The sequence below is a fragment of the Lactuca virosa genome, chromosome 5 (genome assembly GCF_052849685.1).
Source record: "Lactuca virosa cultivar CGN04683 chromosome 5, Lactuca_virosa_CGN04683_v6, whole genome shotgun sequence".
NCBI lineage: Eukaryota > Viridiplantae > Streptophyta > Magnoliopsida > Asterales > Asteraceae > Lactuca > Lactuca virosa.
The window spans coordinates 434,419,602-434,436,064 of record NC_136430.1 but is presented as its reverse complement, the minus strand read 5'-3'; the positions used below and the strand labels follow the sequence as shown (position 1 = coordinate 434,436,064).

Sequence of the window (16,463 nt, the reverse complement as noted above, 5' to 3'; positions counted from 1 at the left end):
TCGGGTTCTCATGAATATATAGGTTCTCAAATGATCCCATATATATATATATATATATATATATATATATATATATATATATATATATATATATATTAGTGTTCGAGTATGATCAACAAATATTTTATGATCATGATAATTTTTTCAACATTAATTTCATAGTTTATCTTCTATCGAAAAAAATATTTGAAAATATTTAAATTAATTATTTTCAACCCTTTTTCATATTTATATTTAGAAAAAAAATCTATGCATATCTTTTGTAAAAAAATATTTTTCTCAGCGAATAAAGTTTATATAAACATCTTAGACTATTAAAAGTCTAATATGCATTATTTTTAACAATTGTTTTAGAGCTTATATTATATCGAAAAAATAACTAAAAATATATAAATTCATCATTTATTATCCTATTTTTATATTGATATTCGATTTTTTTATGTAAAATGTACACCATATACACATATACACAAATGAAAAAATATATATATGCACATCTGCGTATGTGCACATTAATGTGCACCTGAAAAACATCTTAATAACTTAGGACGATGCTATAGAAGGTGACTTATTGAAAAAAAAATCAAAACAAACGTTTTTTTACTGACGTGTATATGATGTATATTTTACATTATATGCAAATTCTTTTTCGAATATAAGTATGAGTGGAGTTAAAAAATGATGAATTTAAGTATTTTATTATTTTTTTCGATAGAAGATAAGCTCTAAAAAAATATTTTTCCAAATGACCCCCCCTCTCACACACACACACACACACATATATATATATATATATATATATATATATATATATATATATATATATATATATATATATATATAAAAGTAACCTCTAACAATGTGTAATTACTGAACACAATAACTAACACCCCCACCAATCTCAAGTAGGTAACTTACGATCCAACTTGATCTTGGATACAAGGAATTGCAAAAGACTAGGCAAGTATGCATAATTTAAAATATTTGTCTGTTGATTAGTCGTAGAGAATGGGAGAAAACATATCGTTTTACCAACAACATGGTGACGGACAAAGTGGAACTCTGTCTTAAAATGTTTTATATGCTCATGATATGTTGTGTGGTTGAAAGATATCGTTGCGGGCAATGTAAATAGCATTGTACTCATACCACAATATTATAGGAAGGAATTGATGTGCCCCCATATCAACTAAAATCCAACCACACCAAACTAATTACTAAGTAGTATTGGGTAGAGCATGACATTTAAATTTTATACTTAAGTGATATGTTAATATCTATTTCTTACTCCTATTATATATGATAGGATCCATGCAGAAGAAACAGTAACTAGTATTACTGTATTAGGTTATATATAAGTCAAGTCATCATCCAAATCTACATCATAGAAGACTTTTAGAATAATAGATAAGTCAAACAAAAAATGAAGCCCATGAAATATGGTACCCTTAATATGCCAACAAATTTAGAGGATAACTACATAAGGATTAGAGTAGAGATATGTCATAAACTGACTAACCGTGTGAACCGTGCATACGTAAACCCTGGACGCATAACTGTGAGATGCACTAAGGAACCTTTTGTCACATTTATGCATCACAATTAATTGTTTTGTATTTTACTTACATTTTGGGATAATACATGTTTCTTGGATGAATGTTTGATTTTCAAATTTATATGGTGATTTCATATGATATAAGGAATGGAACGAGCAGATGGAGATGAAAGGAGTCCATGGTGAAAATTTTAGATCGATCAGAAGAAAAACAAGCCTTTTGGAAAAGTCAAAGGTAAGTTAACCTACATGTGTGAAAAACGGGTCGTGTCCCATATTTGGCCTTGAGGCTAACATGGTCCATGTCTAGTAAAGATTAGTTAAGGATATGAAGGTTGACACGGGCCATGTCGATTTGAACAAAAATTACACATGTCGAGTGTGACATCCCCATTTTCACGGCCAGAAAAGGCCGATTTTGTTTATGCTTTATAAAAATCAGAGTACCTCTTTTAATGAAAATGTTGCGGAATTTGTTCCCAGAAAAACATGATAAATACGTTATCAAAGCATTTCTGAAGAAATGTATTTTTATTCATTTTAAAACATTGGGATGTCATCGTCAATACAGAAACATAAGCATAAACAGAACTTACATTCATTTACACTAGTGATCTACATCTCTTTTAAATCTCTCAGTGTAATGTAACTTCATATCGACACCTGTGATACAAATAAACTGAGTGGGTCAGGTTGGGAAACCTGGTGAATACATAGAGTTTTCAACCCACAATAATATAATTATTATGTTTAAACAACAAACAATCAAACCCATTTACCCATCCCCATTATCTTCCTTACTCTCAAGGATCTACCCTAAGAATCAACTATTTCTTGTTCATTCGTTCCTAAGGATCATCCTAAGGAATAGGCACGAAATCCATCGTTGCCAGGGTTTACTCAACGGACACTAAATTCATAGTTGCCAGGGTTTGCTCAACAGGCACTAAATTCATAGCTGCCATGGCTATTTCGTTTATCAACAGTATCGTTTCCGAGAATCCACTCGCAATACATGTCAATGGGTTTTTATCTCGTTTATCGACAATATCGTTTCCGAGAATCCACTCGCAATACATGTCAATGGGTTTTTAGAGTACATCTGGTGAATACACAGTTCAAAACACCTACAGGTTGCGAGCCTGCTAGTGTCCACTGGACTGTCTAGAATAGTCCGTGGTTGTCATCCATACTCTGCTAGATGACGGGGCCAACACTTGGGTAAAAGGCTTCTCTCATGGTTCACCTCTCACCCTTATCTCATGGTCTATATCACCTTTCTTCATTTTGTTTTTTTCACGCAGCAACTATTTCATCTACCCATGTTTTACCCAACACATTTTGTAGATATAAAATACATATACAGTTTAAATCATTTAAAACATATATAAAAATCTTTCACCCAGCATAGACGGCAAGTATACAGACAATATGCACACATAGCATGTAATTTATATTAAATACTTTATATCTATGTGTAGGATGAAAGTAACTATGCACTCACCTAAAAGGTGGTGACTCGGAACTCGGACAACGCTTCGTTATCTCAAAACAATTTTCCCTTGACAAAACCTAGTATCAATACCACTAGGGTTTAGTCTAACGTTAACCGAGACTAATTAATAGTCTAGCTATTATTATTATTATATAAGCGTTAAACAACACTATATAACTCATAATAATAGCCCAAATAATTATTATAAGGTCCTAATAACATTACTATATTAAAACATAAGCTATACTAAAGATAGGTTAGGCATAGCGCACTTACAACGAGTTTTTCTCAAAAACCGGGCTTCGCCGGAGCAGCGTTCCCGAGCCAAAAGGCTCCTTTCTCGGGACTCTGGGAGCCTCGGGGCTTCCTTCGGGTGCTAGGGAGGTTCCCTAGGCTTTTTGGGGGGTTTAGGGGCTAGAGAGAGGTTTTAGAGAGAAAGAGAGATAAGAGATTGGAATGGTGTGAAGAATGAGGGAACCCGACACCTCTATTTATAGGCTGGAAAATAGCTCTACTCGTCGAGTAGGTCCTCCTACTCGTCGAGTCCATGCCACATGTCACCTTCTGGTGGCTTGCCTTGGGGAGAAAGCCTTGGCCCATAATCAGCCACGTCACCCCTTTTGCAACAGCACCCTGCCGACTTCTAAACCCCGTAACTTTCGCATACGAGCTCCGTTTTCGACGTTCTTTTTTTCCACGCGTAGGTAAAAACAAGATATACAACTTTCATTTAGACTCCATCGGCTAATTCTCGACCGATCTTAAATTTAACAGTAGGATGAGATTAGACTGTTAAATGACCACGAAGAATTCGTAACTCCTTCATACGGACTCCGTTTTCGTCTGTCTTTTTACCGTTGAGTTCCTATTAATGAGATCTTCAACTCTCATTTAGGTTGCGTAAGCCAAAAACCGCTCGAACTAAAATTCGAGTTTCGGGCCGTGCACTGCTATGCCAAATCTTAGAAAAATCATAACATCCTCATACGAAGTCAGATTTGGGCGTTCTTTTTATGGATGTTCTCGGTTTAACATATACTACAAATTTTGTTTAGATCACTAAGGCTAAAAAGTCCTCTATTGTAAATTCACTATTTACGTCTCCCGGTGCCGTGCCGGTATTGCCGAAAAACTTCGACGGGCCATAACTTCTTCGTTATAACTCGGATTTCGGCGTTCTTTATATGTACGGAACCCTTGAGACATATTCTACAACTTGGTTAAGATTATTTATTCTAAATAATCTTTTGTCGAAAAGTCGTTTTCGACCCCTATTATCTCTAAATTAACTAGCCCGGATCTACGGGCGTTACATCGTGTCATGTGAAAATAAACACTATTTCGAAATGAACTTTGGATGAAGACTCGTTTAAGGCAATACAGTTAACCATCGACATGGTTTGTATCTAGTTGCACTAAAATGACATAGGTTGTGTCCCACATATAACTGCTTTTTAGCAGTTTTTGTTTTAGCCTTATTTTGGGGATTGTGATCAACTGGACACACACAAACCACCAGAGTACACTTACATACCAGAGATTTCGAAGCTTTTAACTATGGTTTCATCTTGAAAATTTGGAAATGTTATTTTATCATATTTTAAGTCCATATTCAAAGTTCGAATCGAAAATATGGATCCTAGCCTTAATTTAAATTTTGGGTTAATAATTAAGGATTAAAATCAAATAACTTGAATTCTCTCTTCTCCCAATATTAGATGTCAAATCAAGACAATGATGGTCTTCCACGTTCTTTGGGAAATGTTTTTCCTCAATTATCTGGAAATGGTCTTCCACATTCTGATCAAGGTGAAAATGTGTTCCCTTCTTTGGCTAATGTGGAATTAGTCATCTTCCTTCTTCAACTCTTCCACTTCCTCTTCCTGTGACTCTCCCAATGTCACGGGTTTAAAGATATGAAACAAATCAAGCCCTTTTAGCATGTAAGTATGAATATGGAAATTCTGAGTTTGCACACATTCTGAAAATGAAGTCGTACATTGACAAGTTGGAAATGATGGGTGTCGTAATCCCAAAGGAGCAAGCCAATGATTTGGTTCTTTTTTCTCTTTCTGAGGCATATGGTCAATTCGTTAAGAACTTTCATATGAGGAATCTCGATGTGACCCTAATTGATCCGACCTATATGTTGATGGTTGCTGAAGCAGAAATGCTTAAGAACACAACTAAAGAAGAAATGCTTATAAGGTCTAATTCAAAGAATTCCACATACATTGACAATGGTAGCATTAGTGATCTAGAAAATATTTTTCTTCCCAATTGAAAGGAATAGGCCAAGGTCAAACTGTTTGACCGCATGGTAAAGGGAAAGGCTCTTTCTAAGATCGTTTCACATGTTGACCCCAATGAGTCCATTTGTTTCTACTGCCAATTGAAGGGACATTGGAAACGAAGCTGCCCAAACTACCTGAAAGATCTTAAAGATAGTAAAGTTAAGTCGTGTGACTCTACTTCAGGTACATCCATTATCTAACTCCATAAGTTCCTATTCTTAGAATCTTAATACATAATGTGATGATCTCATGGTATTGCATGATTTAAAAGAAAGAAGGAAGCTTAAGCATAGTGAGCTAAATCTGATCATGGGAAATGAAATTTGGTCACATGGTTCAATGGTCAAAATTTGGAGCTACTACTAAAGAATTAGGATAATTTAATAGATTTCTATTACTGTTTTCAAAGATGTTTAGAAATATAGTTTTCATTTCATGCATTGTAAGGACAAGTTCCAAATTATTTTTATCTATTTCAATAAAAGCGAAATTTTGGTTTATGAAGTTGCCTTATTTTTATTTCCCTGTAATGGAATTAATGAAAGTGTTGGTTATGTTTCTAATAATAGTAATATTAGTTGTGGATTTGATTCTTATGATATCACTTGTGGTATTTTCATAACTGACCAAGTGAAAAGAAATCTCATCACCAACTGGACAAATATTTGGTGTCGTACAATTCGAATTATAGAATATATGAGAATCTTGTTCATTGGGAAATCAAGACTTAATTCATTGTTCACATGTTTATGTGAGGTAAGTGAAAGACTAATGGATCTAGTACATGTTGACATGGACTCTTCAGATCCACCACAATGGACGATAACTCTATTCGTCATGATTTATTGATGTTTCAGTAAATATGATTGAGTCTATAAGATTTTTTTAGATTTTAGAATTGTTTTAATAAATGTTATGAAGTTAATACATCTTAGTTATCATCATACAACGAATGAGACGGCAAACGGGCGACAAGTTGCGCCGCTAAGCCTTTTTGTATGGTAAAGCCAATTCTTTTGAAGACTACATCCATAGATCTTGGGGATATATAGATATGCATACCAGTGACAACATCTAGCACTGCTCTGGCCTCCTCAGCCATCAACTGAGAAGCTCTACTCTTCACCACAAGAGCCTCCGCCTTGCCATGGCGGCCATCGGTAATCCTCATTGTATTTAGAGCGGATGCTTTCACTGCACCACCAGATAGACTCAGATATTCGACCTTCCTATTACCGCTTTTGAACCTCAATAGCAGACACAAATTTTGCCCTGAACCTGATAACAAAGGCTTCCCATGTCATAGCCTCTACGGCCACCTCTCGCAGAGCATGTCCTAGCACCTCCCACCAGTCGCGAGCTCTATTCCTTAAAAGACGAATTGCAAATCTAACCTTCGACCCCTCAGGGTAGAAACTCGTTCGATATGTACTATCCATATATGAAATCCGTATTCTACTGGATATGGGGTCCGTTCCTAAAGAAGTCATGAGCCCCACAAGCACATAAATCATGAAAGGTGAGAGCACGGGCCCCGAGCTGACCGACGGCCAACTCCGCACTTAAAGCCCTTAAACGCTCCTCCATCACCATTTTGGAAACATAATAGAAATGTCAAATCATACTTAATGAGTTTTCTCATACTACAAGCTTCTTAAAATCTATGTTACTTCTCTTGATTCGAGTACGAATCTTGTGCTTTCAGTAGTATGGGCCCATACTACCTTCCACACCTATCCGTACTTTCCTCAAGATTCAGCCCATATTTTCTATGTTACTCTGCTATAACTACCCACACATGGATACATCGCTAAACAATGTACACAACATGCTACTGCACTTCCTAGGCTCTCCTAGGATTCTACTCTCCATGAATGTTGAGGAAGTCTCTACTTACAGCGATGATCATCCAATGAATGCAGATCGTACACAGTCACAATAAAATAGATGTTGAATAAATATCTCTACCATAAGGCATTCATCAAACAATTACATACAATAAGACTGAATCAAACATTCTTGGACTATCTAATTTTAACTATGTAGCTGTCACACCCCCAAACCAGAACGGCGGAAACGTTCGAGGGCGGAGGACGTCATGCTCAGTATCATAACCATAGTGAAGAAAGTAAACACAACCATCATAAATATAATTTAAAAGGTTACATCGTTTCAAAAGTATATGTTTCCAAATAAATTACATATGATGTCAAAATATAGCAAAAGAATCTACGCCTTAGCGTCTTGACTTCAGAAATCTTGTGGTTACCTATTTTACTGATTACCTGAGAATACAAGTTGTTTTGAAAGAGTATCAGCGTAAAGCTGGTGAGTTCATAAGCAATTTATGAATGAAAAATGAATGATGTTCCTTTTTGTTTGTTACAAGTTTGTTTCCAGAAAATCTAATATTTTCTTTAGGGTTGTTATAGTCTTAACTGAAACTAAACTTAGTATATGTAAGTAACTCGTTATACTTATGAGTGTGTGTGTGGTTTTATATTTAAATAAGACTCCTTAAATTCCCGTGAACTGTGCGTTTTGTTAATTTCCCATGTGAGATGTTATAACCATACTAAACTCGAAGACCTCGTACTCGACGTTCTTCAGGCGTCGGAATGTTATGACACTTGTCACCCCAGACCTTGAAAAATAAATAAAATATGAGTTTTGGGGGTTAAAAATGGTAAAAATATGAATTTGGTGAAAAACTCCCGTAAAAAACGGGCTTAGGAGGCGAAAGTAGTCGAAAACCGGACATTATGGACCGAACCTGCGAGGTTCGGCTCTTAGAAGGTGAGAACCGAGAGGAGGGGAGAAGGAACCGAGAGAAGGAAGAAGGGACCGAAGGTGCGAGGGGAGAACCGAAGGTGCGAAGCTCGGTCCGAAATGGCTATGGAAGCGAAATAGACCGAGCCCTCGGTCTATTTCGGTTGTATCAGGGCTCGGTTCGGCTGCAGGCTTCGGTCCGAGGAGGGTAGTTCGCTTCTGACATTTCGGTTCTGACATCCTCGGCTCTAATAAGAGGGTTCGGCTCCTAAGAGGTTTGGTTCCTAAGAGGTTCGGTTCCTAAGAGGGTTTCGGTCCTATTTAGCTGTTTTTCAAAGTAACTTCCCGTTTTGAGCGGTTTTTGGCCAAGTTAAGGGTCGGGATGACCCGGATGACTATAAAAAGTTTGAGAGAGATTTTGGGAGAGATTTGGGAAAGATTTCACATACTTGGAGAGATTTCACATACTTGGAGAGATTTGGGAGAGATTTAACCTTAGCCATTATTATCGTATAATTTCGTAATGCATGGTTCGTGAACCCCGTTATGCTTCGTTTATGATTGTTTGAAGTCCCCGAAAGGGTCCTTAGTCATGTTTTGATGCGTTTAACTCCCTTTTTAGGGTTTTTACATTGCTAAACACATAGATTCTTTGAGACACTTGAATTTTTGACATACAAATGTACATTTTTATACATAGAATAACTTTTAGCATACAAATACTAATTAAGTTTGACCGGTTTGACTTGTTGACTTTTACTTGTTGACTTTGACTTTGACTTGAATTTGACGGTTGTCACAGTAGCACCCTAATACATTCATCAAACAATATCTAGTGTTAGCACAAACTCTAAGGCACCTAATCATATAACATGCATATAAAGGCATCTCTCTATATCAAGCATTCTATCATGCAACCTGAGCAGATCCTTAACCCTATACTAGCATGTTGTTTTTATAATAGTATACTAAAGCATAACATTCATGTGTGGGTATTTTTAGAGGTAGTTACTTGAGCTCGGCTGATTTCATGCATCAAATCCCTTTCTTTATAAAAACCTTTTAGAAAAAATCGTTTTCGTTGTAAAATATTTGTATTATTCCTTAGTTTGAGTCCAAACATACTATAAAGTGCGCTTGATCCCTCAAACCGAGGTTCTTATACCAACTTTTAACGTCCCAAAATTTATACGTAAAAATTTCATTTTTAAACAACTAAAAACCATTCATTCATCCATCCATACGAAAATTAGAGTACCGAAAGTGTTCTCAAAACATCATTGTAAGATAATAAAATAGATAGTGCGGAAAAAATCTAGTGGATGTAATGCGGTGAAGTCGGACCCTTCCCTTTGGAACCAGAAGTACCTAAAACATTTAAATATAAAATTGTAAGCATAAATCTTAGTGACTTCCCCAAAATAATACATACCATACATAACAGAAAAGAATGTGTGAATGTTATGGTCCTCCCATAGTCTTACAATCACTCACTGTTGTAGTCATCTTGCAGCCTTCGTTGCTATGGTCCTCCCATAGTCTTCCGTATGGGTGTCATGGTCCTCCCATGGTCATTCATACAAGTGTCACGGTCCTCCCATGGTCTTTCATACAAGTGTCATGGTCCTCCCACGGTCTTTCACGGTAAAGTCATAAAGATAATCTAACAACCTACAAAGTATAGTGAGAAGACTCACCTCACACTTGAAGAAAGATACACCAAACTCGTATAGATGTGAAACTGGTGCTACACCCCACCTAAAGAAACACCCAAGGTCAAACCTTAGTCTACCTTCTAAAACTAGCAATTTGACCAAATGTCAATTAGGTCAAAAAGTCAACGATCAAAGTCAACTCAAAAGATCACCACTTTTTGGCTAACTTCTAGCCACATCGTGGCTACTCTACGACAAAACAGTCACGACTTATCTAGCTACCACGGCGTGGCAAGCATGCCACCATGTTGTGGCAACTGAACAGAACTAGCTTAATGAATTAAGCCCTTAATTTATTAAGCTCTAAACTCATGCTTTCCGGAAAGCTTCCTTACACTCCTAAGCACCATAAAAATATTTGATTTGTAGACATGCATGCCATTCATTTATCAAGGTAAAAAAATGTTAAAATGGAGTCACAATCCCATGAATGGACTCAAATCCTTATAACGCTTCAGATCTAGAACGTCTAACCATATTTGGGACCCTAAAGGTCCACAAAAATCCAACCGTTATGGAATGAGGCTAGGAGGTGATGGGGATGAGGGTGGAGGAAAACCTAGCCATCACTTCGTTTAAATAAGACTCAAGACCCGGAAATATAGGGTTTTTCATTTTGTCGTCACCATGTCATGGCTATTGCATGTCTATGTCGTGGCTACTAAATGATACATGATCATATAAATGGTTGTCATGATTTGGTGATCCAGACCACCACGTTGTGGCTAACCCAAATTTTCAAAACAAAAAAATAAAATTAATACTTGGAAAACTGGGTGTTACAAGAACCCATATCAACTTCCTCGGCAACGTCCCCATTAAGGAAAGCATTATTGGCGTCCATTTGATACAAAGACTAACGACAAGACACAATAATGGCTAGTAAACTACAAACTATAGTCTTATAAACAAGCAAAGAAAATATATCATCATAGACATTATCATATTTTATATTAAACCTTTGGAAACAAGGTGGGCTTTATATCTATCAATTTTACTATAAGACTGAGTTTTCACCTTTATACCTATGTGGAACCAATAAGAGACTTCAATAGTAGAAGTGGAACAATATCCCAACTCTAAGTCTTATCTAAGGTGTTTTGTTCCGCTTGCATAACATTATGCCCTATAATATGTTACATACAAATACCTTACATGAAATCGGTTCATGATGGTTAAATAATATAATATAGGAAAGAAAATCACAAAAGTGAGAGGAATTTGGCTTACCCGATAAACATGTATGGGTTTGGAGGTTGTAGTGTGATTATGATACTTAAATTGGAATCATCTAAAAATTTTGTCGTTGCACCCAAACCCCAATTCTGTAAAAAAAAATCCAAATAGACCTATCTTAGTGAATCATAGGCCTTCTCGAAATCAACTTTAGTATGCCCCGCGTACTCAGCAAGTGGGCTTCGGATTTTGGGCTTCTCGGTTTTAGGCCCATGTTTGGACATTAGGAGTCTAGGGTCTTGTTGGGCCATCATATTTCTATTTTTGGGCTGATCTCATTATGTTGGGTTCTTTTGGTTGAAGGCTCATGAAGGGATTTGGGCCCAATTTGGAAGATTAGTCCATAATTGGGCTTGGGTTTTTTGATTTGGGCTTTTATGAGTAGTTGGTTTGGGCCTTGGCCTTTGGCCAAGTTAGGTAAAGGTTAAAATGGTCTTTTACCCTAGTTTGGAATCTTAGTTATGAGTCGGGATCCAATTATTAATTGGATGTTATTTTATGATGATAGTGCGAGGATTTTCGGACCAGCAGCCAGAGATTTATATGTAAGACTTAGCAGCTTGAGGTGAGTTTCCTCACTGTGTTTAGCGTGTCGAAGACACCAATGCCGACCCATGGTTTATTACGTTAGGATGCTAGATGTATGCGTGACTCTTGCATTAGTATTCGTTGGTATGTACACCGAGCGGGGCTCGATGCCATGCGAGGTCCGATGACTGTATTGTACGCTATTATCTTTGTGATTATCGCATGTGTTATTAGGATTATATGTTTATATGTTTATATGTGTATCCGACGGGGCCCGATGTCAGGTGGGGCCTGATGATTGACAAATTTGTAAATCGAGTGGGGCTTGATGCCGGGCAGGGCCCGAGGCCGGGTGGGACTCGATGTCAGGCAGGGCCCGATGAAGGGAGGGGGCCCAGTATATGTTTATTATGTATGGTGTGGTATTTTTCGGAACTCACTAAGATTTGTGCTGACGATTTTCAGTTTATGTTTCAGATACTTCTGGTTCAAAAGAAAAGAGCTCGGGATGATTGCAGAGCACACACCACTTCATTCTGCATTTTATGATTTACTCTAATATTCTATGATGTAGTGATACACTTTGATCCATCTTGGTTGTATGACAATATTTTGGATTACCGTTTTATTAATTTTTAAAATGAAAATTTTGGGTCTTATTTTTGGGATGTTACAACCATCCAAAATATTTCCGCCTTTAATAAACGCGGATTGCTCACCACTTACACACCCACTAATAACTTTTCTTAACCGATTAGGTAATAGCTTGCCAATAATTTTGTATAGGCAGCCGATCTCACTATTCTAAGACAAAATTGGCATCGCTTGAGTGGTTGAATGGGGTTGATGAACATGTGATTCTTCCAACGACAAAAATTTTAAATGATTTTTTTAAATGAAATTTGCTATTATAAATACTTTATTCTATCATTTCAAAACCATACATTTTTTTTTCTTTGTATTCCATTCTATTTTACTCTACTCTCTACATTAAAATAATTATTTTAGAAAAATTTTCACTGAAAAATATAAATAAATATAATTTTAATTTGTCTTCAAAAAAATCGATGAAAGAAACCGAAGACGAGTCTATGAAACCGAATATGAGACATACACCAATTTGTGATTTAGTCATCAAAACCCAAAAACCATGAACGAAACCGAGGACGGGTGGAGGGGAAACCGCAGATGAGGTAGCCTCATCTACGATTTCAACTCAAAAAAATGTATTCTTATAGTGGAAAACGAAACCGAAGACGAGATGACGGAACCGTAGTTGAAAAGACAAAATCGAAGACGTGTTTTGCCACCTATGACGAAACCGAAGACGAAGTGACAAAACCGCATATGAGGTAGCCTTATATGTAGTTTCTATGTCTATTTAAAAAAAAAAATTGGACTATTAAATAAAAATTAATTAGGGAAAATTACTAAATTTTTAATTGCCTCTAGCCACAAACCTAACTCCCATATTTCTTCGTTCTTCGTTTCGGTTATTATATGTTTGGCCAAACCGAAGACCTAACTTGTTTCGGTTCAACCGAAAAGCCACAGTGATAATAATTTTGATACGATTTAATTTTTCTAATCCGAATTTTTTTTTCATTTTGATTTCTCGCCTCCCATGATCAAAAAATTAAAATAAAGTATTATTTAATTACGTATAAAATTGTTATCTCCTAGTAAATTGATAGATATATTATAAACTAATAATATAACTAAACTTAGCATATTTAAAGAAAATCATTTGAAATTGTAACTGTCCAATTTTAGTGTCTTGCTAAAGGTGGATATTAGGAAGAGATAAATAGGAGTCCAATTTTAGTGTCAAATCTTGCTAAAGGTGGATATCAGGGAGAGATATATAGTAGTCCGCTTTCTGTCAATTTGAAAAAGAATTAGTTAAATATTGGAAGAGCGGTATTAGATTCAATGATAAAATAATAATACCGAAGAAAGAAAAGACTTTTGGAGGAGTCAAAAGGTCAAAATTGATAATCACAAAAGTCAAACATTGCTCCGTGGCTTTGTCTTTCAACCCCCGAACATCACATTGTGCTCGTACTCTAAAAGCTCTCTTTTCCATCAAAGTAATTAATTATGTTCAATACTAAATTCCATTCCAAAGTCGGCACCAATTTTTTAATATTTCTGTTATCGATGTATTTTCCATTTCCTTAATCATAGAATTCGATTTTTTCATGACTAGGCATCTATTTTCTATTAGCGTAGTATTAATTTACCATGACCTACAACAATGTCATGACATTAAATATTTGAAGCCGACAAGAGGTAGCAAGATGGTCATACGGGATATATACAACATATAAAAATAGATAATATGTATTAGGGTGGAGGGTATTCACCCATTTCAAGTTTTCATCTTTTCCAACCCATAAGTCACGTGGTATAAGCATGATGTTATAACACCAAAAAAATATCAAACTCACATGCCACATCACCCTCCATGTTATAACTGATTGGTTTTGAGGATCCTTAAACAACATTAAAGAGACATCAGAAGCAACAATTTTGTATCCTCAATAGGCTCGAAACCGGATCTTTAAACAACGTATCAATTGCAACTTATAATATGCAAGAATTCATACCTTTTGTAGTCGTAGAAATCCACGTAGATCTTCGATTGATTGATTAGAGCTAAGAGTCCAACGTTGGACTTTTCTTTCATAGTCACACCGAAGGCAGTCAGATCAGCAACACTCGACAACAACCTATGCAATGAACACAATGAACGAAGACTCCAAAATCTTTAGTTGTTGGAAACAGCGGTGCTGTTAGGCGCAGGATCTCAGGATCATAATCTAGATCATTAATATTCCTGAAGTCTCAGGATCCTTAAACATATCTCAGGATCCTGATTATTATCACTAACATTTCCTGACACTTATAACGGCTATATTCTTCTTTCTTTTTCTTAGATGTGCATAATTAGTCAACACAAGACTCATTCTCAACGGAGAATCACTTCAACCAAGCTTAAGACTCGAGAATACCATGTCAAACAACGTGCAAATACTTGTTCAAAGAGGATCCCGGAAATATCAGACTTCTTGTTGTTTAGCTTATATTATAAGTAACACATGTAAATCGCACACCACACAAACGATTAGCTCTACTACTACACTTGTACTCGTATTATCTTCATCATCTATGTAATCTCATATTGAAATCAATAAAAACTAACAAGGGAGGTGGTCATTATCACCTCCCAGGGTTTTATACCGGAGATCCTATATATGATCAAGGGCTTTCCTTGTAACTCACCTGTCTCACTTTAATCATTATTCTACATTTGCATTATTCTAACACCACAACCTCTCATACAAGTTTGTTGAATTATACTTGATTAACTTTCGACCAAAACAATTTGGCGCCCACCGTAGGGTTGTGGTGTTCACAATCGTTCGAGAATCATGTCTACCCAACCAACCTTATCCTCTTCCTCCATTCCTCCCATTTCCTCTAAAAACCTTCCACCACTTCCAAGTGGAGCTCCCAAGAAGATTTCTGAGGCACCTAAGAAAAAAACCTTTCCGGTCGCTACCCAAGGATTTCAAGATCCTGCTGTAATGATCTCAAGTGTGCCCGGAGTGGTTCAACCTATACCAGAAGTTTCCCCAACAAGCCATAGGATCTCAAGATTTGCTCCAACGATTGCTGACACCGAATTCCCAAAGCGCTTCCAAACTTGCAGCATGAAGCCTTACGATGGGACTACAGATCCTGAAGAACATGTGGCACAATACAGGGAAAGAATGGAGATCATCCCCATTCCCACACATTTGAAGGAAGCTTTCCTATGCAAGGGTTTTGGTTCGACCCTCACAGGATCAGCCTTGAAATGGCTACTAAATGTTTTTCCTTACTCTATTACTTTGTTTGCGCATTTAGTTAATATTTATAACAATCAATTTTCTTGTAGTAGAACATTCAAAAAGATCACTAGTGATCTCTATCGGGTGGTTCAGGATCCTAAGGAATCCCTCACGGACATCATGAACAGGTTTGGCAGGGAAGCTCTAAGTGTCCCCAACATTGATATTGCAACTGTCATAGAAGCCTTCAAAACGGGCTTAAAGAAGGACTCTCTTTTCTACGTAGACCTTGTAATGACTCCATGCAAAAGAATGGATGACGTAAGGAGTAGAGCACTGAGGTTCATAAGGCTCGAAGAAGACAAGAAGATCCAAAAGAGGAGCAACCAACCTAACTCATATGATAACCCCAATAGGAAGGCCGGTTCCTCGGTCCAAAGATCCTATAAATCCAAACCTTATTCCAAACCTGATCACCATAGGGTCAATGCCCTTGAAGATGAAGGGGAGGAAGAAGAATTTCCTAAGATCACTGACTATTGTTTTTCTGTGGATGTTTCAGGTTTAATATTTGCTATGCAGAATCTTGGTGACAAAGCAAAATGGCCAAGAAAGGGAGAAAAGTCCTCTGCCTGGAAAGATAAGTCCAAATGGTGTGCATACCACGAGGACTTTGGTCACATTATGGAAGATTGCATATCCCTCAGGAAGGAGATCAGTTACCTACTTAGCAAGGTACACCTCAAGGAGATCCTTGGAAGAAGAAAAGAAAGATCCAAAGAAAAGGATTAAGATCCTCATAAGATCCTAGAGAAACCAGGATCCCATCCTGCGGACGCCAAGGTAATCAATGTGATCTATGGAGGATATGATATTTGTGGTACCTCTTATTATGTAGAAAAAACACATGCCAAAGTGCTGAAAACGGAGAAAGAAGAAAGGCCTCAGAAGAATACGACAATCAAAAACGAGAAGGAGATTACCTTCAATGAAACAGATAGAACGGACGTTCTGGATCCTTACCACGATGGACTG

At 36.7% G+C, this 16,463-nt stretch overlaps 1 protein-coding gene across 1 annotated transcript; it reads left to right on the top strand.

The window, feature by feature from the left end:
- Positions 1–15,308: 15,308 nt before the first annotated feature.
- Positions 15,309–16,220, top strand: LOC145114188 (uncharacterized). The gene is made up of 3 exons (XM_079050182.1): positions 15,309–15,467; positions 15,582–15,852; positions 15,991–16,220. The coding sequence occupies exons 1-3, from the start codon at positions 15,309–15,311 to the stop codon at positions 16,218–16,220; spliced, it is 660 nt and encodes a 219-aa protein (XP_078906308.1).
- The last annotated feature ends 243 nt before the right edge of the window (positions 16,221–16,463 follow it).